General features: G+C 46.7%; 1 protein-coding gene across 5 annotated transcripts in view; it reads left to right on the top strand.

The window, feature by feature from the left end:
- LOC101391864 (UPF0606 protein KIAA1549L) overlaps positions 1 to 26,089 on the top strand; it is a 281,751-nt gene that overhangs the window by 186,593 nt on the left and 69,069 nt on the right. For all 5 annotated transcript variants that reach the window (XM_087423158.1, XM_087423156.1, XM_087423155.1 and 2 more), the window contains 3 exons: positions 4,188 to 4,359; positions 13,502 to 13,665; positions 19,674 to 19,864. In XM_087423158.1, the coding sequence (XP_087279284.1) occupies positions 4,188 to 4,359; positions 13,502 to 13,665; positions 19,674 to 19,864 (527 nt within the window). The remainder of the gene's footprint in view (positions 1 to 4,187; positions 4,360 to 13,501; positions 13,666 to 19,673; positions 19,865 to 26,089) is intronic.

Genomic DNA, 26,089 nt, shown 5'->3' with positions numbered 1-26,089 from the left:
CTCACAAATAAATTACAAGCACTCAGCTCTTCTCAGGGTCTGCTTCTAGACAGTGGCCATCCCCAAGGTAGGGGCTCTCAGCCTCTCGAGATTCTTTATCCAGTTCAAGCAAGAGTGGGAGTCTCTAACATGTTCTAGGCAATCCAAATATCTTGAATACCACTAATTTCACCAGTGAGAACCCATTTCTAACATTAGTTACGCTAATTAACAAAGCTCTGTTGAGCAAGATATGAAATTACAGGCACAGTCCTGGTAGCTGCCTCTCGAGTGTGGGCTTCCTAATTGGAATCCAGCCAACTGTCCTTGGGGTGTGAACTCCTGATTGGTAATTGACCACATCTAGGGTGTAACTTTACCCAAACACACATGCATAGTATCACACTGCCAACAAGGAAGCGTTTTAAAGGGAATTACAGACATTACCACAGTCTATCTGCAGATCATGTCTCCAGGCAATCTTGAAACTATAGACAACTCTCTTCTGGAACACACTTCCCTGCACAAATCAGCATCACGCCCGGAGGGAGACTCTAGGCCTCCCGTTCACAGTTGGTGAATTTGGCCCCTTGTCCTGTTCGATGTTGTTTTGGTTCTAAAAGTCTCTGTGGTCTATGATAGCCTCATCACGAGGAAAAGCGATGGTTAATTTCACGTGCCAGGTTTGTGACTTCCGCTCTGTGTGGTCTGTGTGAGCCCTATAATTCATGCTTTTCCAGATAACAGAAAGGAAGTCGCTGGGACTGGGGCCGGTGGAACAGGATTTGCCTCAGCTGAAGCGGGAGGAAGACCCACCCTACAATCCTGGTGTTATTCATAAACCTAGGAAATTGGCGTGTTGAAAAGGGCCCAGTGAGGTGTTCTTTCTCTCGTTTCTTCTGAGGAATCAGTGTGCTTGGCCCCCAGAGTTGCCAGGAAAGTCTGAGTGAACCAAGTGGGGTTTATTTCTGCAAATCTCTTAATTTACGGAGGCTGTAGATCACCTTCTAACATTACCTTGGGGAAATCTGGGTAAGAAGAATTTGTTATTAAATTGAAGTTGAGTGAAGTTATTAGATGTTTGAATTCATTCACCTCCTGCCTGGTTGTTCCCTCTCCCCACCTCCTCTCCCACGAGGGGCAAGGAAGAACATGCCCAAGTTTTCCAAGTAAAATTCACTCTACACAGCTTACATCATCCTTCCACCCAGAGGCCTTTCTTCGGGATCAGATAATTTTAAAAGATGAGCTGTTTCATGAATGTGGAGATTTAGATGTCTAGAATTTACAGATATTTCTCTAGTGGATATATCTGACAAACTGAGTCCAAAGAAGAAATATATATGACCAATAAACATTTTTAAATGTTTAAATCCATTTGTCCTCCAAGTAATGCAAGTTTTAACCACCAAAAGATGCCGTTTTCACCTACCAAAGATTGGTCAAGTGGTACTATCCAGTGTTGATGAGGACGTGGCGACACGGGCACTTTCAGATACAGCAGATGAGTCTGACCTTTCTGGAGGGCAAGAGAGCAATTGAGATAAGAACCTTTTAGATGGTCACAAACTTACTCCTAGAAACTCATTTTGAGAAGAGAGATGAACACCAGGACGAAAGAGTGAGAGCAGTGTTTCTCAGAGAGTGTCCAGAAAGTGGTCCTATAAGGTTCTCTGAGGTAAAGCTGCTCTCTGGCCAAGTCACTCAGGGCAAGGCTGCATCCTGTGGCCCCTGCTTAAAGATTCCCGAGGCACGTTGGCATACCAAAGACTCTAAAAAGACTCGCAGTAAAGAAATCTCCTTAATTTTGTTCAACCTATTGGTTTCCAAATTTAAATATCAACAAGACCCTTGTTTTTAGTAATATCCCCAACATTTTATTATGAATATTTTCAAACTCACAGAAAAGTTGATAAAATGATACAGCTAACACCCATATACTATCTAGATTCTACAATTAACAGTGTACTATGATGCTGTTTTTTATTTGATAACATATATCATTTCCATACCATAAATCAGTTTGGACTGTTCTAGAACTTCATATAAATGGAATCCTTTATTCTATAGATTTCATATAAATGTTTTTTGACTCAGTGTAGTGTTTTTGAGATCCATTCATTTTGTGTTATTCAGTAGTTTATTCCTTTTTATTGCTGAATACTATTCCCTTGTATGAATATACTACAGTTTGTTTATCCATTCTTCAGTTGATGGACACCTGGGCTTTTTCCTGTTTTTAGCTATTATAAACAAAGCTGCTATGAACATTCTTCTACAAGCCTTTTTATGGTCATATGCTTTCATTTCTCTTGGTTACGCAGGAGTGGAATTTCTGGTTCATAGGGTTGGTATATGTTAGTTCTGTAAGAAACTGCCAGACCTTTTTCCAAAGCATACCATTTTACACTCCCACCAACCAGATGTGGAGTTCTAGTTACTCCGTATCCTCATCAGCACTCGATGTCAGCCCTTCTTGTTTTAGTCATTCTGCTGGGTGATAGTGGTGTCTTGTGGTTTTACTTTGAACTTCCCCATGCTTATTGGCAATTCAGATATCTTCCTTTGTGAAACGTCTGGTCAGATTTTTTTAAAAACCCATTTTTTATTGGGTTGTAGTAATATCTATTATTGTTATATATAGCATACAAACAAAGGAGTGTAAAAATATGTAGATTTTAAAGAATGCTGATAAAAAGAACACACAACCCAAAGGGTAAGAACATGACTCTTTCCTTTACGCCAGAAGCCTTTTATGTGTCTTTTCTGGGTATACATGCTCCCATTCTTTTCTATCAGAGTTGAGTGTGCTTCTGGATTTGGTGTTACATCAGACCTGTATTTTCTGCACAGATTTTACCATCCATGTGTGTATCCCTAAACATTACATCATTTGGTTTTGCCTGGTTTTGAATTTTATATTCTGTGATTTGTTTCTTTTGCTCAACATCAGGCTTTTATATTCACCCGTATTGATACAGACAACCACAGTTCATTTATCCTACTCTATAATATTTCATTGTGTGACTATACCGTAACTCATTTATCCATTCTACTTCGTGACTTTTGAATTTTTTGGTTTTTTGCTATTATGAACAATGCTGCTATAAACATTTTTGTAATATCTTTAATATCATATGACACTCATAATCTATAATATATAATTTGGAAAATACTATATTATACTATACTACACTATGATGTTTATTAGTTGTTAATTATAGTTGTAAAAAGATAACCTAAATGTTCAAAAGTGAAGGATTAATTAAGTTTTTGAGTCATGTGTACAGTAGAACATTATGTAGGTATTAAAGTTTATGTTTTATTTATAATGATTATTAATTGTTAGTTACAATGCTGAAAATTGAGTAACAATTAAGTGTTTAACAGTAAAGGATTTGCTAAATAAGTTTATGAGGTGTGCATTGAAATGCCGTGTAGGAATTAACATTTATGGTTTTGTTATATTTAAGGCCATTTCTGCATGCAAGTAAAAATGGCAAGATCTGATACTATATACAGTTCTTGAAAATTATTTTGTAAAATAATAAAAGGTTTGTGTGGAAAAACGAAGACTAGAAGTAAATACTCCGAAATGATGATGGTAATTTGTGGTAGAGGGATTAGAGATTGTTTTTATTTTACTTCATTTCTTGATGTTTTTCTGTATTTTCAAATTTTCTGTAGTGAATATGTATAACTTGTACAGTGAGAAAAAGCAACAAAGGTTATTTTAGAAAAAGAACTTTGAGTCTCCAAGTACTGCGTCAGAGATCTTTTGAGTTGCAGACATATAAGTTCATTTTTTTTCCTCTCTGGCAATTGCAGGAATTGAAATTAGAAATCTTGTTTGAGAATAACCCAACATGCCCTGAATTAATGTGGAGGCCTATTTTCAAATGAGGCCAGAGCTCTCTGGAGGCTGGAAGACACCAGCATTTTAGCGTTCTCTTCTCCAGCCTCAAACTGTTTTTTTCCCGCATGTTCGTATTTTCAAAACCTTTTTCTGCTCCCTGCCTCCCCCTCTGGTGATAGCAGGGCTTCTTGAGATGTTGTTGTTAGGAAGGTACACGAAGGTTGGTGTCTAAATACGTTGTGGATCCATTTAGCCACTGAAAGCTTCAGCGTCAGGAGGGAGGCTGCTGATGCCTGGGTGATTGCAGGTTGATGCAAGATGCCCTGTAAACATGGCCTCTCTTTTCTGAAAGATGGTAAAGATGCAGCGGGTGCCGGGACCCAAGGACCCAGCGGAGCTGACTTACTACACCCTGTACAACGGGAAGCCTTTGCTGGGGACCGCAGCTGCCAAGATCCTGAGCACCATTGACTCCCAAAGGATGGCCTTGACCCTGCATCATGTTGTCCTTCTGCAAGCTGACCGTAAGGGGATAGTCTTTCCGTTCAGTATTTTGACTGCCATTAAATGTTTCCTGCAAATCAAAGTGATTCCCTACACTCATGTTAATGGACTCAGAGCTAAACATATTTATGTTCTAGAAGGTTCTTAAATCAGTCAGCTGTTCCTCTGTTGTTTGAAGCAATAGGGTTTAGGTAAGGGATATGTTTTGGATATTAGGATGATGATAATGACATTGCTTTGCCCCAAATCCTACCCACTCTTCCTCCTCAATATAGTCTAGCGAACAGCTAGGAAAAGCACCATAGCTGAGATTATATTTGTCTGCTGGGGAATTAAAGATAAGTTGATTCAGTAAGCATCTGTAGGGTCCTACCTGAACTGTGCTTGGTGCTGGGGGACATGCAGGGTGGGCAAGACCTGGGCCCTGCTCTTGAGGAGCAGAGAGGGAGCTAACGCAGATATGAAGGAGTGGACCGCAGGCAAGTGCTGCGAGGAGCGACGTGGTACCAGTGGACGGAGGGAGAGCTTGCTCTGCAGGGGCATCTGAAAGAATGGACAGAGAAAGGATATTGAAAATAATAGCTGCCTGTTTCAATACCCTCTCCTGAGGCAGCTACTCTGCTTGTTGCTTTACATACATTTCCTCACTTTCTCTTCTCACTGGGGCAACGTACCTCCTGCAGCTCCAAATTGCAGATGAGGAAACTGAGGCTCGTAAAAGTTAACTAATTTGCTCAGAATCACAGAACTAGTACCTAGTTTGCCAAGATCTGAATCTGGATCTGTCTGACTTCAAATGCGTGTTCTGAACTGTATTACACGCTAAGATTTCAGCAGAGGGAGAGGAAGGTATATACTCCAGAGAGAAGGAGCAGCGTGAGAAAAAGAATGGAGGAGAGAAGTACCAGGTGTGCTTGAAAAACAAGGAGTTCAGATTGAAACATGAGGGAGAGTTGATGGGCTTAGAAAGGGGAGCTGCATGGGAGACACAGGTCTGCGATGGCAGGGGACAGAAACTGCGCATGACGCGATGGCTGGGGGAGCTATTGAAGATTTCTGAGCAGGGGAGTAGTGTCATAGCAACTACCCGTTCTTTAGGGGTGAATCTGTCAGCAGTGTCTGGGGTGAGAGGAGGCAGGACTGGTGGGGAGGCTCTGTGGTGGTCCAGGCGTTAGGGACCCAGACAAGGCTGTAAGGAAAGCGAGGGGAGAGGGGAGGTGATAAAGGTGAGAGATTGGGGGGTAGAAATTTTACATTTGGTAACATGCTGAGCGTACGGGCATGGACGGTCATCTCCCATTGATTTCCTAGTTGGTGTCCACACTCCTGAAGACCCTGACACCTGGCTCATGGTTTTCCTCTCCTCGTCATCTCCTGCCTTCATCCAGGGGAGTGTGGCTTCCGTGATGATGGTCCACCCATGTGTTGTTATGGCCTTCACTTCCACTCGGCCAGCACATCTCACAGGCACACCTTTCCCTAGAAATGATGGTCGCCCCCTGCAATCTCATCTTTGAAATGCCATTTTTAACCCAGATTCTCTTCCTTTGCACCTCTCTCCTTCCCTCCCTGTGGGCTCTGGCCCCATCTCTGGTCAGATCAGCTACTTGCTTCATCGCTGTTGCTGCATTGTCTTTCTGTGGGTTCCCCAGGGTTCCATTCTCAGCTCTCTCTCCCTTTCTCCAGGTAGAGAATAAACTGTAGAAGACAGGAGTGGAGGAAACCTTTGCAGGTGCCCAGCAAGAGGTGAAGTTGTTAGAGGGGGAGACTCAGAGAAGTGGATGGATTCGGGATGTTTTTGGAGACAGAGCTGATGGGGCAAGATAATGGATTCTGTGTGTGGCAGGAAGAGGTGTGTGGCCAGAGGAATCAAGGGCGACTCCTAGCTGTTTGCTTGAGGGCTGGTTGTGGTGTCTTCTGTTGAGGTGCAGAAGGTGAGAGAGAGAGAGAGAGAGAGAGAGAAAGAGGTTTAGCAGGGCTAGGGTGAGAATGGGGAGATGGGACGGAGAGTTTGGCTTTAGATGTGTTAGATTTGAGATGTCTCTTAGACATTCACATAGCACTCAGGAGATACAAACTCAGGAGTCATCAACATAGGTGACACTTAGAGCCAAGACAGTGAGTGAGATTAACCAGATTAGCCATGCGTATGGCTGGGGAACCCACTTGAGGGAAGAACTACAACCAGCAAAGGGTACTGAGGAGCAGCCCGGGAGATGGGAGAAACACAGGAGAGGTGGGTCTGGAAATAAGCAAAGAAAGTGAATGTCCTGGAATGGAGGGAGCTACTGTGTCGACTTCCAGTCTTGAGAGGCAAAGTACTGTAAGGACAGAGAAGTGACTGGGTTTGGTAAAATGGAGGTTGTTGGTGACCTTGGCGGGAGTAGTTTCTGGGAAGAGGTGGTAGAGACAGCTTGGCTGGAGTGGACTGAGGAGAGGGTGGGGTGGGGAAGTGGTGACAGCAAAGGGGAGAAGATGAATGGTGCAGTTGCTGGGGGGGCACATGGGAGACAGAGGGTGTGTTTGAATATCGATAGGTTACTGTAATAGAGAGGGAGGCGCCAACCATGCAGAGGAGAGAGGCGGACTGTAGGGGTGATGTCCTGGAGTGGATGAGGGATTTGCATAAGTCGGGGGTCAGACTCAGTGAGGGGCAGGGACAGCTCATCCTTTAGCACTGGGAAGGAAAGCAGAGCACAGGGTGTGAGTGCCTTAGTTCCAGGGGCTTCCATTGCCCCCATCACAGTGGTTTTCTCTCTGTCTCCCTCATGAGCTCTTTAAAAGCAGGTACCACATCTCATTCCTCTTTGACTGTCCAGCTCTGGCCACTGCCTGGCTCCGCTCTTGTGAAGGGAAAAGACTGACCTCTGCCAGGCCCTGAGTGAGGCACACAGTTAGAAGACACCACAGCAGAGCAGTTGAGAGCAGAGCCTTTGAAACAAGACAGACCTGGGTTCACATGCCTCCTCTTCCACTCTCTAGCTATGGAGCTTGGAGACAAATTAATGACCTCTCTGACCTTCGTTTTCCTCATCTGTAAAATGGTAACGGTCAGGTAAAAACTCTGACCTAGTAGAGCTACTTGGAGGATTGAAAGAGATCATTATTGTGTGTCAAGGGCTTGGCATAGCCCAGGGCACCCAGGAAGCACTTAGTAAGCCGTAGCTGAATGTCTCGTTTATCCATGAGGCAGGACTGACGGAGAGAGGGAATGAAGAAGGAAAGGTGGCTTGAAGGTTAAGAACCCATATAATTCAGAGAATAGGGTGCTGTTAATGAAAATAGAAATGGGGGTGAGAGGAGCAGCATTTTTAGAAGGGAGAAGGGAATTTATTCAGTTTGGGCCATACTGAGTTTAAGGTGGTGATGAATTAAGGGTGTTGTTGGGTATCAAGGGCGTGTGGGTGGGGTATCAAGGGCTGAGGTTAGGAAGGTTGTTGGGAATTCAAGCCTGGATCTCAGGAGAGAGGTTGAAGTTAGTGCTATAAGTTGTGAGAACGCTTTAGATACAGGTTTGAGAAACTTGGAGTGCCTGGGGAGGGAGTACAGCCAGAGGACAGGGAGACTAGAAATGCCTCCCTCCCGGGGTCAGATGAGGAGGATGCCGAGGCCAGTGAAGACGAGGAGGAACAGAGGAAGATTAGCCCTGAGCTAACATCCGATGCCAATCCTCCTCTTTTTGCTGAGGAATATTGGCCCCGGGCTAACATCCATGCTCATCTTCCTCTACTTTATATGGGACGCCACCACAGCATGGCTTGACGAGCAGTGTGTTGGTGCACGCCCGGGATCCGAAACTGCGAACCCCGGGCCGCCACAGTGGAGTGTGTGAACTTAACCACTGCGCCACTGGGCCAGCCCCGGAACAGAGATGTTTTAAATCCCATTTTCTCCTAATAGTTTTGAAATCAGCCTGCAATGTGCATGTGGGGTCAGCACTGTGAATGGAGAGTCACAGCACTGAACGAGCACCTTGTCCTTCTGAAGGGAGAGTGTTAGCATTCTGTACATTCCAGTGTCTTCTGAATGGCTAGTTCTAGGGCCAGTGTGCAGTGCCCAGTGTGCAGTGCCCTGTGTGCAGTGCCCTGTGTGCAGTGCCCAGTGTGCAGTGCCCACTTGACTCACATCACCTCCGGGTGATGGGCCAGCAATGACTTCTAAAGAAGCAGCTGCGTTTCTGGGGGAGTTTTCACCTGCTCCATGTGCAGGGTCTGGGGTAACAGGCCCTTCAGGGGGTCATCTGGCTGATGGCGCAGGAAAAACTCTCCCCACACGGAAGCAAACCAGAGCAGGAATTGGTTTACTTTACACGGCCTTCAGACATTTATCTCAAAAAATGCCACTAAAGGAAGAGATAGACTCACCCTTGATGAGGGGAACTCACGCTCATTCATTCTTTCAGCAGACATTTCCCAGGTGCCTGGCACTGTTATAAGCACTGGAGGTGTGGCAGCTACAGCAGAGAGCAAGGCACACAGACCCCCGCCTCCTGCAGCTTCCATCTCTGAGGGGCAGAGCTAGTCAACAAGATAACTAAGCAGTGTGCTAGATGCTCCTGAGTGCTGGGGAGAAGCATTAGGCAGAGGAGGACTGGGGGATATTAAGGACATAATGCCTGCAATTTTCAGTTGTTGGGAGGTCAAGAAGAAGATCCCTGAGGAAGTAGCCTTTAAGCACCTGAGGACACCTGAGGACACCTGGGGACAATGTTCCAGGCAGAGGGGGATGGTTTGAGACACAGCGAGGGGGTCGCTGATGGGGGAGAGTGGTGGCGATGAGGTCAGAGGTGCAGCTCAGGGCCCACCATCACTGGAGCCCCACGGGCCGCTCCCGCGTGGGCTGGGAGCCCTGAGAGGGTTTGGGCAGGAGAGCGACGTGGACTGAGCACTGACCAGCTGCTGGGCCCCTGGCTAGACCCTCCCCGCCTCCACTCACCCCAGTACGAACTCGGATCTTTTGACAGCCACGAAAATGAGCTGGAAATGTTTTTTGAATTGATTCCTTCTCCTTTCAACATTTGCTCTACAAGAGAATACTTTGTTTTGAGTTTAGACTCTCTGGACCCTTTGACTTCATTCTTTCTGACAAATACTTGTGTGTGTGTATGTCTGTGTATGTGCACGCATGTGAGTGTGCACACACACTTCCACTCATTGTTTGTTAACTAGGGACTGACTTAAACTTGTACTTCAGAAAAATGACTTCTCACAGAAACATCTCACTTCTCCTGGGTCTCAGTTTGCTCATCTGCAAATTGGGGGTAAGAACGGCATCTGGGCAAAGGGCTACCCCAGGCTTAATGCACAGTGGACGCTCAGAACATGCTGCCACCTTTTCCTGTCCTTCTCCACTGAAATTCTCACAAATTAACCATTCATTCCTCTCGCCTCCGTGTGTGACTGTAGTTTCAGATCATTATGCCAGTGAATATGGTGGGTTTGGATGACTTCAGCTGACCTAACTTGACTGTCTCTTTGACCGTTAAATGAATTTATTTATGTGCATAAGATAAATCTATTCTCTCCCCATTTACACAGAGGAGAAGGGATTTTACATACTGCACCACGGAGGAATCCAGTCACCACAACAATAAAGCTGAGGAAAAGCAGAACACACATAAATATTTCAAAAAATATAAACCTATATTTGGGGTATCATGTTCCAATACACTATACATTTTGCTCCATCGAGATAGAATAGCATAGCCAAAAAGAGGCATATTGATATTTTTCACAGAAGCTCTAAGCTTTAAAAATGTTAATGGCATAAAACTCACATATAAATACCAAATTACTAAAAACAGTAGTAATTAAATGTTTAATGTCAACAGAAACACGTTACCTCATGAGCTGTTTTCAGAAGTTAATAATGTGATTAACCACCGATTGATAAAAACTGTGGAAAAGAAGTTATTTTGAACTAATAGTACTCCAGAGGAAGTGCTGCCTGATGGGAAGGACCCGAGAGGTCAGGGGTGGTTGAAGTCAGAGAGACCAGCCGGCTCCTCAGACAGGTCCTCACCAGGTGGCACTTACTGGTGGGGTCTTCGTATTCGAGAGTCTGTTCCTCAGCTTTGTGGGCCCCGTAGCCCCCAGAGATCAGCAGGATCAAGAGGACTAAGTTAGCCTAAACAGACTTACAAGAGATTGATATAGAAACCAGATTGGCAGTATGTTAATTTAAAATATGGACTAGAGCTACCAAGGAGATGGGACTTCTCCTTTTACCTGCCGTCACTCTATCCCATAGGGAAATCTGTGTGAGGAGCCAGATTGCAGCAGGGATAACAGTGGATCATTTATACAGTTGTGTGCTGCGTAACAACATCTCGGTCGACAACAGAGCGCTTAGACAACGGTGGTCCCATTAGATTAGTCCCATAGGGCTAGGTGTGTAGTAGGCTAGACCGTCTTGGTTTGTGTAAGCACACTCGATGATGTTTGCACAAAGAAGTCGCCTAGAAATGCATTTCTCAGAACGTGTCCCCGTTGTTAAGCGACGTGTGACTGTATTTCATTCAACTTTTAATTGAGCACCTACTATGTGCAAGGCCCAGTTCTAGGCCTGTGGATGCAGCAGTGAACAAGAGACAGAAAGTCCCTGCCCTCCTAGAGTGTCCCTTCTAATGGAGGGTGGGGAGTGACAGACAATGAGCAAGCACACTTGCGTCATGTCGGATGGTGATATGTGCTTTAGAGCCTTGCCACTCCAACGTGGCCCGGGGGCCTGCTGCATGGGCACCGCCTGGGAGCTGGTTAGAGAGGCAGAATCTCAGGCCCCAGCCCAACCCACAGAATCAGAGCCCACATTTGAACAAGATTCCCGGATGATTGGTGTCCACGTTCAAGTTTGAGAAGCACTGCTTTAGGAAGAAGAAAATTAAGTAGGATGAGCGGGATGGAGAATGCCAGGGCAGGGATTGTTATTTTATATAGAGTCCAGGGAAGGCCTCACAGATATGGTGACACTTGTGCAGAGCCCTGCAGGAAGTAAGGGAGGGAGCCGTGTGGATATCTAGGTGAAGAGTGTTCTAGGTGGAGGAATCAGCCCAAGCAAAGGCCCTGAGGCAGGAGCATGTCCAGCGTGTTTAAAGAACAGTAGGAGGCCAGTAGGCTGGAGCCGAGTGAGTTAAGGAAGGAATCGTGGGCTATAGGGCCAGAGAAGTGACTGGAGTGGTGGAGGGGCAGGTCACTTAGGGTCTCATAGAAATTATAGGGACTCTGGCTCTTACTCTGAGTGAGTTGGGAGCCTCGAAATCCAGAGGATTTCGAGCAGAGGAGTGTTGTGATCTGAGTTTTTAAAGGATCAGTACAGCTGGCGTTTCACAAACAGACTATAGGGGACAGGTGCAAAGTAGGAGGCTATTGCAGGAATTCAGGTGAGAGATGATGGCAGCTTGGACCACAGTGGGAGCAGCTGTGATGGAAAGAAGTGATGGAGATGACAGGGCTTGTTAATGAGTAGGATGTTGGGTGAGAGTACAAGAGAAGGGTCAGCACTGATGGCAGAGTTACAGGCCTGAGCAACTGGAGGGAAGGAGTCACCTTTTATTGGAGTGGAGACTATCACAGGAAGAAAAGGTTTTGGGGGAAATGCAGAGTCGGGTTCTGGACAGACTAGATTGAGTGTCTTCTCACTGTCCAGTTGGAGGCGTGAGTCGGCAGATGGGTAAAGGGATGTGGAGTTCAGGGTGGAGGGCCTGTTGAAGGTACACAAGTGAACATCATCCGCACAGTTGCTGTCTAAAGCTTGATGGTCTGTGAGGCCATCTAGGGAGTGGGAGAGAAAAGAACCTGGGTGGCATTAACAGATAGTACCGCCAACCCAGAACAGCCGGTTGCAGCCATCTAGCCCACCAGGATAGGCCTGCCATCCGTCCAGGTTACCCACGTCTACCAGTCGGGGCCAATCCCCTGGCATGGGCCAGGCCTTGTCTACCCTTTGGTTCTCTTTTTCTACATTTCCTGCAGACCCTACTCCCTCCCAATAACTCTTTCTTGCTACAATTACTTTGGTTACTGTTTTCTTTACTCCAGTTCTAAGAACACACTGGTCCTTTTGATTGGACTGAAATGTTTTCCAAGCTTCCTCACCAGTGATCATGGGAGAGACTCATTCATCTCATGTCGAGGGCATTTTTTTTCTTACATTTTCCTAACCCAACTTACCAAAAAGTTGAAAGAATTGTACAGTGAACACCCATGTTCCCACCACTTAGATTCCACAATTAGCATTTTACTATATTTTCATTATCACATATCTGATCATCTCTCTATCCCTCCATCCATCCATTAATCCATCTTATTTTTTGATGCATTTCAAAGCAAGTTGCAAAGTTCAGTAACATTTATTAGCATGCATATCATTGCCTAGAGTTCAATATTTGTTTATGATGTTGAGGTAAAATTTACGTACAGTGAAATGTGCAGATCTCACATATCCCATTTGATGAGTTTTGACAAATGTATGCGCCTGTGTGACCCCGATCCCTGTCCTGATGTAGAGCACAAGCATCACCCTGTTGCCGTTTGCAGGATAATTCCAGCCCCAGCCTTGGAGTCACCACTGTTCTCATGACATGTTCTTCCTACTGACGGTGGCCAGGTTCCCCTTGACTCTGGCTCTGGGGACAGGCTGACCCTTGGGATAAGATCGAGGCATTTTCAAACTCCCCCACTTGGCCGTGTGGTGGGAGGTGGGGGATCCGTCTGCTCGGTTCCGTGTTTGTCATTGCTCACTTGGAGGGCAACTTCACTACCGTGTTCCGAGCCCGTTCTCTGACCCCAGCACCACCCTCATCCTCAGGTTCCTTCTCTCTTCTCTTTTGACTCACCGACTTCACCAGTGAGGAAGATTGATGCAGCCCATCCTCCTCCTCCTCCTCTTAACGATAGTGAAGGCCAGCATTTAGTGAGCACCTACTGGGGCCACACCAAAGCCCCACGTGGACCTTGTTTCTCTGAAGCCTCGCAGAGTGATAGCCCCATTTTACAGATGAGGAAACGGAGACTCAGAGACCTTGAGTAACTTGCCCAAGGCAAGAGCCTTTCGGATCCCAAACCCTCTTAACCGCCTCATGACTTGGGACAGGGGGTTTATGTCCCGGTTGCTTTCCCTTCACAGTGCTCCTTTCACATGCTTCCTTCCGGCTCTTTCCCACAGCCGTGGTGAAGAATCCACCCAACAACCTGTGGATCATTGCCGCAGTGCTGGCGCCCATCGCAGTGGTCACAGTCATCATCATCATCATCACCGCCGTGCTCTGCCGGAAGAACAAGAACGACTTCAAGCCAGACACCGTGATGAACCTGCCTCAGAGAGCAAAGGTTCGTGGAAGCGGTGGGAGGAGGAGCAGGAGCTGGGCCTGCGGGCTCTGCCTGCCTTTCTCTCGGCTTTTGGGGCCCTTGCAGCTACTGTCAGAAACAACCTCACCAGCCCACATTTTGAAGGAGACCCTTTATTTTATTGGATTTTTAAAAAATTATGGTAAAATATACATCATGTAAAATTTACCATCTTGACCATTTTTAAGTGTACAGTTCAGTGTTGTTAAGTATATCCACACTCTTGGGCATCCTCTCTGTTTATAATCAGGACGTGATAGCTGGTGCCGCCCTCGTGCTCGCTCTGCCATAAGTGCTTTACAGAGAGACCCCACTTAATCCTCACGGCAGCCCTTTGAGGAAGGGCGTGATTTTACAGATGGGGAAACTTAGGCACAGAAAACTATAGGAGCTAGATAGACCCAAAAGGGGCCTTCGAGGTCGTCTAATCTGACACCTCCTTTTACAGAGAAGTGACTCCTACAAGATCACAGTTAGTAAGGAGCAGAACTGGTGCTAGAACCACGTCTCTTGGGTCCCATCACAGGGCTCTTTGGGGCACATTAGACCCTCAAAAGTGTCCTTCTTCCCCTGGCTGGAGTGGCTTATCTTCAGAGGCTGCCAGGATGGGCAAGCTGCAGGGCCCTGGCCGGGCGGCCGTCGAACTCCAGCTCAGTGGCTGCACTGAAGCCTGGCTGGGAGCCCCGTCCTCTCTCCACAGCCACCACACGTCTGCGCCAGCCACCTCTGGTGCCTGGGAGGGGAATGGACTGAGGACGTTCCAGAGGCTGTTTCCGGTCACGCAGCTCCCTTCATGCTTCCCCGAGGGAAACATAATAACCTGCAGTACTGGTGTTGAAATAAGGCCTCACAGTTTGCCAGGCTCTTCTCAGTCTGTCACCTCATTTGCTCGTCGCAGCAGCCCTATGAGGTAGGTCCTAGTCAGGGCAGGTTTTATTATTTTCATTTTACTGCTCAGAAACCCAAAGGAAGGAGAGACAGCGGGCCTTGTGCAAAAGGGGGCGACCTTTGCACAAGGCGACCTAGCTGCAGAGGGGCGACCCAGGTCATATCTGAGTCTTTGGGCTCTTTCTGCTTCCTACACCCTCCAGACGCGTGATGTCTGGCAGGTGGAATCCTCTTCCAGCTCTGAACTTCTGAACTTTGTCCACCTGCACAGGAATGAAACGGCGAAGGGAATTTCATGTCCGTTGGAATGTAGGTCATGGCGATTGTCCTTGCTGGGGGTCCCGCCTGCCTAGTTCTTCCTGCATGAGCACCCCTTGCTTCAGTGAAAGAAATCAAATGAATTCATTGTTTATTAAACTGATTCACCTGTTGTGAAGCTGCAGCTTGATTAGACACTCTTTGTCCTGAAGAGCCCGGCGCTGAGGAATGTTGTTCTGTGTCTGCTGACACAAAGGCACCCGCATCCCAGACGTAGCCCGATGCTGGTAATTACCCAGGCAGTGAAAAATGAAACTGCTCCAAGAAGTGGTATTTCATTTCCCTCTTAGCTTAGTGACAGCCTGAGCCTTTCCGACAGAACAGTATTTACCAGAATCTACTTGCAGCCGAGTCCAGGAATGCAAAACATGCCATACTGAGGTTGTAAATGCCATCTTTGTGTTATAGGTTAAGCCAAAATTTTATGAATTTGTCAGGACGCGCTGGGCAGCATGTGGTTTCAGCATACCTTCTGGCTTGAAAGCTGTCTGGCTGGAACAGATTAATGTTTGTGGGTTTTCCTAAGCCCCTTTTATGTCCCTACCCGGGGCATTGTGCTTGGAGAGATACCTGGCTGATGTTGAAAATCCAGCAAATTTACGTTCCACGAGACGATTGAACTCCCCTGTGTGTGGTGGTGCTGGTGGTTTTCTCCCTCCCTGAGGCTGGGCTACACGCTTTGATTTCCAAAGCCCAGTTATCACGGGAAACCGGCAGGGTGGAACTGCCTCTTTCTCACCGCAGTCCTTCTGCGTTGCAACCAGGGGACTGCAGTGTCTGCGAGAGGAGAGCGCGGCCTGCATCCCTTCTCACAACCCGCATGTGAAAGCAGAATTCATTTAATGCCAAGGGTGAAGTGGAATGAGAAAGTTAGCCCTCGCCACCAATCCAAAGGAAGGAGAGACAGCGGGCCTTGGAGGGTGGACCCGGAGGATGGCCCCTAGTCTCCAGGGACGTCACTGTGTCTCCAGAACGCAGGCTGCAGTGCCCGAGGACGTTCCTGGGGATGCCCGCTGGGCCCCAGTGACAGGCTCACCATGCTGAGAGGCGGTGAGCGCGGCTGTCCCGGGAGCCGAGGCCGGGTGCGCGCCCACACCCTCCTTCAGAGACAGGTACCCCAGATGTCACCTGTTAGCACTGTGGTCAGCTGGGCTTCTGCAGGTAGACTGCGGGGAAAATGAGCAGTGCAGGAGGAGGGCCAGGCGTCGTGTCTAGACACCTCCTTTCTCCCTAGGTCACTTCTCTGTACTCTCTGTCACTGGGGTCACAGCCTTTTCCCACTTGGTTCCTTCATATAATTGATGAGCACGGGGCTTCCTGGAACAGGTGCCCTTTGGAGAAAGCAGTTAGGTCCATGTCCAGATGCAGGACGGAGCTCGGGGCCTGCAGGCAGCTCGGGACAGGTCAGTCACCCCCTGCAGATGCCCACCTGCTTCCTCTTTCTCACCTACTCTCTGTGTGACCTGTACTTGACCTCTCTGTGCCTCAATTTCCCATCTGTGAAGTGGGGTAATAGGAGGATGCACTCACAGGTTGCTGTGAGGATTGAGTGAGTTCTGTAAATTACTGTGAGCTATGTCTGGTGCATAATAAGCCACAGACAACTTGGCCTTTATTAGTACACATGCTTTCTTCTTAAAAGATTTGGGTAACATGTCTACTTTTGAAATTATTGGAGATTATTTTGATTTGATAATTTTACAAAACACCTTAGAGTAACTGTACATGCTTCATGATGTATTAATGGTGTCAGGGGTCACTAGTGTGTGTCCAATGGGCAATTAGTGAATCTCAGGTGGTTTTCAAGTTGAAAGTTGAAAAACCACTTACCCTGTCAGTCAGAAGAGTAAGGTACTAGTTTTGAGGCTTTCACCACTTAGCTGTGTGACCTTGGGCAGGTCACTGCACCTCTCTGAGCTTTTGTTTTCTTACCTGTAAAGTGAAGACTGTGATGTTTGCCCTGCTTACCTCATGGGGTTGTTGTGAGGATGAAATGAAATGTCCCTGTTTTGCAGGCTGTAAGTACTGAACATATGCAGGGATTGTTATTACTAATCTACTAACAGTGGTCACCTTTTAAGTTTATCATTCCTTAATGTCTCTCTTTCTGCTCACCCATCATCAGCACAGTCCCCTGAAGTATCCAGCAGATAACCTCAGCCCAGTGTGAAGGGTGAGGGGCCAAATCCAGAGAGAGTGGGGAGCAAGGGGGCGGGCAGAGCCAGCTTGTCCCCTTAACTAGGTTCTTAGAAGTCTTGGCTGCCACTGAAGACTCCCAATTCCTCACAGACAGGCCAGGAGGCTCAGCCCAGGAGCCAGGCCAATTGTGGTAGGAGATGCCCAACAAAGACGGCCGGCTGCATCAGGGAAGGGGAGGCTGTGGGAAGAAGCCTCAAGCGGTGGTTAGATGTTCTGGCTCTGGGTCACACAGGACTGGGTGTGAGTGCAGACCAGCCGTGTGAGCCTGGGGAAGTTGCTTCAGCTCTCCAGACCTCCATTCTTCATCTTTAAAGTGGGGAATCATAGCAATACCTTCCTCCTTGAGCTGCAGTGAGGATGAACTGTCATAATTTATTAACGTGGTCGGGACTGGACCAGCAGTATCAAATGAAGCTGACACTGTGAGCTCCTCGCGGGAGGCGGCAGTTATTATTCATCTGCGCATCTCCAGCGCCGCACACAGTCCCTGGCACAAGCCAGTGCTCAGTAACTCTGGCTGGAACAGAACTGCATAAGATGATGGAGGCGCAGGGGTACAGCAGAAGCAGGGCCACAGGAGGTGAGGCTGGGCACATGGCTTCAGCCGGAATGTGAAGGGCCTCGAGTGCCTTGCCAAAGGGTGTGGGTGCCAGGAAACACTCTGGGGAGGGAGTGACAGGACCTGACATGGTGTTAAGGGAGACGACTTTGGAGGCTTGTCGAGGCTGGGCCTGGAAAGGAACCAAATGGAAGCAGCAAGACCAAGGCGGGAATCAGTAAAACAGTGGGCCTGGAGAGAAAAGGTCAGCTTCTAGAAACATCTCAGTTGAATCCAATTGGTGACCAATTGGTTGTGGGAGGAGCAGATAATTCAGTGTTCTAGGAACATTATCTAGTCATCCGAAGGCTCCATTCCGCTTCGTGTAGCACCACGGTAGGGGAAGGAAGTGAACAGACAAACCGTTTCAGAAACACATTCCCAGCCGCTGGCATAGAATGTCAGTGTTGCTGTGTGGGTCAGGGTGGGTGTGTCAGAGAAGAGGGAGGGGTCAGCACGCTCCCAGAGGGACTTTCCCAGGACCTGGGGGAACCATCCACGGCATAGCTACGGACGCCTTGAAGTAGGGAGCCCTACTGGCTCCAGCAACAAAACTCCTCCTGTCCTGAGCCTTGGCAGGAGACTTAGGGGTCAGGCCACAGTCCTGGACTGCTACACCCGGCTGGAGCCTTCCTGTCCCGTTTCTTAGCTAAATGCGCTGCTGAAGGAGGAGCTTCGGATCAGATCAAGTTCTGACAGAACTCGAATGGTAGAGGTTGAGTTTCATCTCCAAATTTTCTTGAAGAGAGTCACTGATGTTCGTCTCGCCTGGGCTGTGACTGAGTAGGAAGGAAACTGTTCACTAATATTGTCGGAGCACTTGCCATGTGCCAGGAACTGTGCTGAGTGCTGGACTAGAATTTACTTCTTAACCCCCACAGCATCCCTTTGAGGTGGTTAAACATCACTCTCACATATATGCACACTTGATCCTATTTACACTATTATATCTCCTTTTTACAGATGAGGAGACTGATGCGCAGAGAATTCCAGTAACTGACCCAAGGTCACCTCACTGATAAGTGGTAGAGGCAGGATTTGAACCCTGGGCAGCCTGCTTTCTTTCGGAGCTGCTCCTCTGCACCACCCCATCGTCCTGCCTCTGCTCTGTATCATGCTGCTCTGGGGTGTAAAGCAGAACAGAGACATGCCCAGGAATTGTTTAAACGTGCCTCCTGGTTCTTTACTGCCCCACTGATGGAGGTCGGTCGGGTTTTGCTTATAGCTGCCCTCTTCACTGGGGATTTCAGAGGTTGTGCAGTAAAAGCGTTGTTAATTTCCCAGTAGTGAGTTATAGGAGAGCCAGCCTGCTTCAGGGCGAGGTCTGGATTAAAGAGTGCTTCCAGAAATTCCATTTTATTATTAATGATTGTACTGCCTCACAGGGTGGTGGCCTGTTTCTTCCCCTTTGTTTTCTGATCTGTGATCCCCTTTAGGATCAAGGGTGGTGGAGGTAAAGCAGATATGCTTATCTTTATTTCTCAGGTGAGAAAGTTGAGGTTAGAGTTCAAGTGATTTGGCAAAGTCACACACCTCTTATTACACATAAAGCCATGTGAGCGTGGAGTTAAGGGATGACAGAATAGTCCCAGGCAGGAGATGATACAGGACCTGTTTAACATGTCAATTAAGAGTTTCTAATTAGCAGTATCCAGTGACTTAAAATTAGTGGTCTAAAATCCTTGGGAAAAAAAAAGAAAAGAAAATCCTTGAAAGAAGTTTGTTCTCAAACACATATTTGCATCTTGTTTGCACTATTCATTTTTCTGAGTAAGTCTTATTAGTAGAGGTTCTGTAGTGAGGTGGAATTAACACAGAGTCTGATTTTGCAGACAGAAATTATGATGGAGATTTGAGTTCACCCTTGTTCATCAGAAAGCTAAGCATGGTCCTGTCTCATGCACTCTCCCGCCTGTCTTCTCTTAAAGCCGTCGTTAGAGTCACACTTTGCACAAAATGTGACTGCAAGTCTGTTTCCTCTTTGCAGCCTGTGCAAGGCTTTGATTATGCCAAGCAGCACCTGGGCCAGCAAGGGGCGGACGAGGAGGTCGTCCCTGTGACCCAGGAAACGGTGGTCCTCCCGCTGCCCGTTAGAGATGCTCCGGCCTCTCAGGAAAGGGATGTCGCCCAGGACGAAAGCACCATCAAGACGGCCAAGTCCACCGAAACCAGAAAGAGGTAGGCGCCAGGCCAGCTGCCGCCTGTCCGTATCAGCAAGAGAAATAATTGATGGTGCGAGCAGCTGAAGCCCTCGAGTTAATTCCACTGTTCTCTTTAAAACTTCCCCTTCATGCTCATTCTGAATATTTGAAAAGGACACTAAGGGAGATGACAAGAATCGTAATAGCTACTTCCCATGAGCTGCCCTTTGTAAAGTTTATATTGCTGATCAACCAAAACAGGAGAAATTTAGCTCTTCCGTTTATTATAACAAATTTGGCACTGATGTCACACTTATATTTTTCAAGTTATCTTAAAAGCAGTGCCCTTGGTTCAGTGTAGTTGTATTTTATCTGGCAGTTTTTCAATACTTAATAATTTCTGTTCAAAAGTCATTTATTGAGTTTTTACTATGAACAGAGCACTTTGACAAGCCTTGGGAGGATTACAAAAAGGTTTACGATGATTCCTGACTCCAAGGATCTCATGATGGAGAGACAGACAGAGAAATAGCTGGAACACAGAGCATGACGTGCGGGCCCCCACAGGGGAGCCCAAGCGAAGTGCTATGGCAGAGAGAGGAGGAAGAACTGAATTCTGACGAGGGAAAGCGTCAAGGAGGAGGTTGTGTTGTAGCTGGGCCTTGAAGGGTAAGTGGGATGTCATAGTTGGGAAGAGATAAAGGCGTCCAGTCTGAAAGAGCCGGGGGATAGTCACGCTCACTTAATGGTGAGTGTCCCTGGAGATTAGAGTTCACAGTGGTTGGAATGTAGGAAAGGATGAAACCAGAAGGTAGATTAAAATTGAGGAGGGTCTTAACTGCCAGGCTAAGGAGTTTGACCTTGATTCTCTAGGCAATGGGAAGCCACTGAAAGTACTTCAGGAAGATGGTGATGTCCAGTCTGTATTTAGAAAGACTACTCCAGTAGCAATGGGGATGATAGGTGGGAGAGGTTAGCTAGAGGCCAAGAGACTCGTTATAAGGACTTTGCAATATCCTTAGAAAGAGGTAATGAACTCCATGACAAGCCTTGTTGGCTGGCCAAACCAACTCCCATTGCCAAGCCCCTTCTCCTTGCCTGAGACCACAATGGAAGCTGGAAAAGCTACATCCGCCTGCCTCCTTCCATCTTTCCCTCCTTTCACCTAACAGATATTTCTTGATTGTTTGCTGTTTACCAGACACTGGGGATACTGCAGTGAGCAAGACAAAGTTCCTACGCTCATGGTGCTTACAGTCTGGTGGGGAGAGATAAACAATAAACAGATAGAGACATAGATATATAGTAGATCAGGTGACCATGAGTATGAAGAAGAAAACCAAAGCATGGTAAGGGGATAGAGAGGTGGAGAGGGGGACGTGATGCTCTTTAGCAGGAACTCAAGGAAGGCCTCTCTGATAAAGTGACATTTGAGAAAGACCAGATTGAAATGATGTGTAAGCCTCAGGGCTATCTGGGGGAAGAATGTTCTAAGCAGACGGAACAGTATGTGCAAAGTCCAGAGGAGGAAACTTCTTGACATGCTTAAAGAAGAGCAGGAAGTCCAAAGAGGTTGGTACGAGCTAGGGAGGAAGTGGTAGCAGATGAGTCAGAGAAGTCACCTGAAGTTGACCATGTCAGGCTTTATAGACCAAAGTCAGGACTTGGAATTTTATTGTGAATGAAGATCAGAAGTCATTGGAGGGTTTTGAGAAGAACAGTGACATGGTGTGACTTGCAGTTTTAAAGGCTCACTCTTGCTGCTGCATGGAAAATAGACTGTAGAGAAGCAGAGTAGAAGCAGGGAGACTGTTAGGAGGCGATTGCAGTAGTCCAGATGAGAGATGGTGGTGTGGACCATGGCACGGTGGTGTGAGAAGCAATGGATTCTAGAGATATTTTGAAGGAAGTGCTGACAAGATTTGCCGATAGATTGTTGTGGGGTATGGAAATAGAGAGGAGTGAATTTACCATTTATTGTGTTGGGAAGTCTGGAGGAGAAGAGTTTGTAGGGGACTGTCAAGAGTTTGGATGTGGGCGTGTTGAGATGCCCATTAGACATGCAAATGGAGATGCTGAGAACATGGAGACGCTGAGAACTCAGCAAACCATATGAGTCTGGAGTTCAGAGGAGAGGACCTGGGTAGAAATATAAATGTAGGAGTTGTCAGTGTTCAGTTATTTAAAGCTGAGACTGGATGGGCTCACCTAGGAGAATATAGATATAGAACAGATCCAAGAACTGACCCTGGGACATTGCAGTGATTAGAGGTCCAGATGATGAAAAAGAATCAGCAAAGGAGACTGAAGAGCATCAGGAAGAAAGGCATGAGGAGCACAAAGCAAGAGTGGAATCCAAGAAGCCAAGAGGAAGGAGTAGTTTGAGGAGGAAGGAAGGGTTGTCTGTATCAAACACACCATTTTTGTATTGGAGTCAAGCAGCAAGGCTGTGTGTTTTTTCCCAGGAGCTCCTGGTGCCTCAGAAAGAAGTAGAGAGAAACAGAGGGTTGGATTTCAGCTTGCGTAGGAAAGAAGGTTGAGGGCATGTGGATTCGTTATCTATTGCTCCGTAACAAACCACTCCAAAGCGCAGCCTAAAACAACTACAACTAATTTAGCTCATGATTTTTGATGGGTCAGCACTTTAGACCGAGCTCAACTGGGTGGTTCTTCTGGTCTGATCTAGGCTTGGCTCATCTCAGCTGGGCTCGCTCATGCACCTGCAGTCAAGTGGTAGGTGAGCTGGACTGCTTGTTGATGACAGCCTTGTCTGGGCTGGCCAGGTAACTGTGGCCTCTTGGCATATGCTCTCTCATCTCCAATGGGCCAGTCCTGGCTTTCTCACAAGGTTGTTACAGGGTTCCAAGGGCGGGGAGAATACAAGCCCCAAAGTGCAAGTGCTTCTCATCTCTGCTGTGTCATGTTTGGCCGAAGTGAGACACATGGTCAAGTCCAGAGTCAGTGTGGGAGGGGACTCCCAAAGCTTGGTTACAGGGAGGTATGAACAAATTGGGACCATTAGTGTAATAGTCTACCCCAGCAACGGCGAGCCTGAGCAGAGCAGAGTGGAAACGTACAGGGAAACATATGTCTGTTCCTGCAATGGATGATTCTTCTGAGTTGACTGGCAAACAGTGTTACCTACAGTAATTATTCTCATGATCTTTACCAGATACAATAAAGGCATGTTAACAACTTATTTATCACTTGTTTAGAAGACACTGAAAAGAAATACATAGAATTATTAAAATTAGGATATTCACATAGCACTGCCAGGAAGAATAAAAATTCTTTTCCACTCATTTTAGTTGAGTGATTTAAACTGTGTAAAGAATTCTTTAAAAAAAAAAAATTTTTTTAGACCAAGCATTTCTTCTTTTTTTTTTTAACTTTAAGAGTTCGTTTCAAGCATTCCTCTTGAATTAACAAGGAGTCTACTCTTGCTGATTACATTCAATTACTTACCCCCAGATTTTTATTAAGAAATACTAGCTTATGAAACAAATACAGATAAAGAAAACAATGTCTATACTACTGATTGATTCCTATATTTGCTTCATAATTTCACCATAAAAATATAGTTTTACTAAGGGCTGGCTATCTCATTGCCAAATCCGTGGGCCAAACCTCACCTCTGTTCAAATTCTGCTGGCCACAGGAGCCTCTGATCATTTGGGAAGATTTTAAGACACCAAACCCAAGAGCAAACCTGACATACATCTATGTTTCCGGCTTCCCCATCTTGCCAGATCAGCTTCCTCGTTCCTGCTAGATAAGACTGCATGACCTCTCAGAATGGGTCTGTTAGATGATCCAAAAAGTTTTGCAAGTGAAAAGTAAGGGAAGCCAGTGATTTGGTGGTCATTAAGATATCTCAATGTTTAAAAGTTGTTTTAAAACTGAAATCTGAGGATTCAGCCACTTGCAGACAACCAGGCAGGTGTTGTGGGTCCTTTTCGTCTAGCCAAGGCTCTTGGTGATGCTCTTTTGTTGGTCCATGACTTGGGTTAATTGGCGAGGAGAGAGAATCAACCTCATAGGGACAGCTGTTCACAGTGGATACATGAATGCAGCGACTGGCCATAACAGTTCAGCATTTGATTAGTCCCACCCCCAAGATTGTCCTTCCAGGCTCCATGGACACCCATGTCCTCAGAATGGAGACTGTTGAGTTCAATTGCCTAAAACTGCCACCTCGCAGGGGATACTTTTTTACTTTCAAAAACATTTTTGTTACTGTTAGGTGAGTGGACAGACACTTACATACAAATCTCACTTTCTGTTTTTGATCAGGAGTTTTGAGTTGACAGCTCCATGTAAACATAATCTATAAGCTGATGCAAAGAGTAAAGCAGCTTTGGGTTTTCTCTCGAGAAATGTGCTCATTCACACCTTTCCTTGGAGTGAGACGAACAGCCAGAAAATTGTTTCAGGATCAAATGAGGGAAAGATATGCATATGCTGCAGAAACTGTTCAGTGTTTTGTAGATGTAAAATAGGTGACAAGAAACTTTTCCTTTTCCTTTCTCTCTGGACCTCAGTGAAAGCCTCTTTGTCCCAATAAGGCCAGTTGGAAGAGTAGGTGCCATTAACTATGGGATTCTGAGAACAACCAAAGGGCCTCTGTCTTCTCTGTGTCTGTGTATTTGCACAGCCAGCACTCAGTGATGAAATAGCTGTTGGGTAAATAACTTATATTCAATAAATTAATGCCTTACTAGTTTTATCAGAGGTTACTAGTTTTATAGGAGGTTAAAGGATTTTATGGTGAAAGAGATCTGTAGCCAAATAAACTCGGAAATGCTGGATTAAACAAAACAAGATGAGTCTCTTTATGACAGGACTGATCAGAGCCTTTGTATGCTAATATGTATTAGGAATATCCAAAGAAGGAATATCATAAACATTTCCCAAACTTATACTTGTCTGTGGGCCTTTGGCAAGGACCATCTCACTTGGCTCTAGTGTTCCGTGGAATGCTCTTGGCAGATTGCCATGGTTGTGAGTGGGCACTTGCATTGTTGGTGGTTTTAGGGTGCTAAAGTACTCTAAAGTATACAGAACTGAGAATTCCCGGAGGATTAAGACGGAGAAGGGAGGAGGAGGAAGAGGAGCATCCGCAAGGATAGCATCTTCCACTTAAGAAGCTGCTTACCTACTGGTCAAGTGCTGTGTTTTAGTCCAGTCAGTTTTCCATTGTGGGGGCCAGATGCCGTGAGGTTCTGAATTTGGACAATTGACAATAGAAGAACAAGGGGTTTGATGAGGGCTCTGGGTCTCTGCTCCTGGTTGTCTCCCACAGAGGGGAAGGCGGTAAATCTTTATGCTCAGCCCACCACAGCCTGGCATATCTGAGGCCCAAGGGAGCACAGACCCTAGCAGGTGCTCTCCAGAGCCCATTTTCCCACAGAATTAGTTCCAGAAGACCAGAGTCCAGTCTGAGGGAAGGAGAGAAGGCCTGTGGCTTGCCCTCTGCAAAGGCCTGCCCCATCGGGGCACTGTAGGGACAGTAAAGGGAGGTGCCCTGATGTGTGGAGAAAGCCCCTGTCTGCAGGGGGAGCCCTGGTGGCCAGGGCTGATTTGCCACTTGACAACTCCACCCTAGACAAAGCACTTCCCCTCTTTGAGCTTCAAATTCCACATGCCACACTTGCTAAACAAGGCTGACAGTCACCAATCAGTGGGTTGTCCTATTGATTCACTAACAGTTTTGAAAGTGTTCAGCACAGTCCTTGGCACATAGTGGGTGCTCCTGAGGGGGAGGTCTTGGAGTACATGGGTGCTGTCTTACTATCCCTCCACACCAGTGTACTAGGCACAGTGCCCGGCACAGAGCAGGTGCACAAAAAGTATCTCCTGAATGAATGAACAGCTCACATACACCATTTCAGATGTAAATGGTTACCATTTAGCACAGTTAAAGAAATGTGCACGTGTGTGTGTATGTGTGTGTGTGTGTGTGTGTGAGGGAGACGCAGAGTGAAGAACTCATTGGTGGAGTGACTGCATCTTTAGTAGTCAAGGTATATTCTGTAAGGAAAATAGTCGAAGAGAACTGTGTTTCGTGCACGTCCCTGAAGGTGCCGTGTGAGGCAGCCACTCTGTCACACTATCCGTGTGCTGTGTTGAGAAGGAGGGCGTGCTTACGAATGCCACGGCCACTATTTCCATAGTCCCTGGGGGTTGATGAGGGAGAGGTGGGAACGGGGAGCTGCGTTCAGTGAACTTCTCTGCAGAGCTAAGCACTGCTGAAGGCTATTCA

Source organism: Ceratotherium simum, chromosome 34 (assembly GCF_057802395.1).
Source record: "Ceratotherium simum simum isolate JZ-2026a chromosome 34, ASM5780239v1, whole genome shotgun sequence".
NCBI lineage: Eukaryota > Metazoa > Chordata > Mammalia > Perissodactyla > Rhinocerotidae > Ceratotherium > Ceratotherium simum.
The sequence above is the reverse complement of the archived record's forward strand: the minus strand, read 5'-3'. Positions and strand labels throughout refer to the sequence as shown.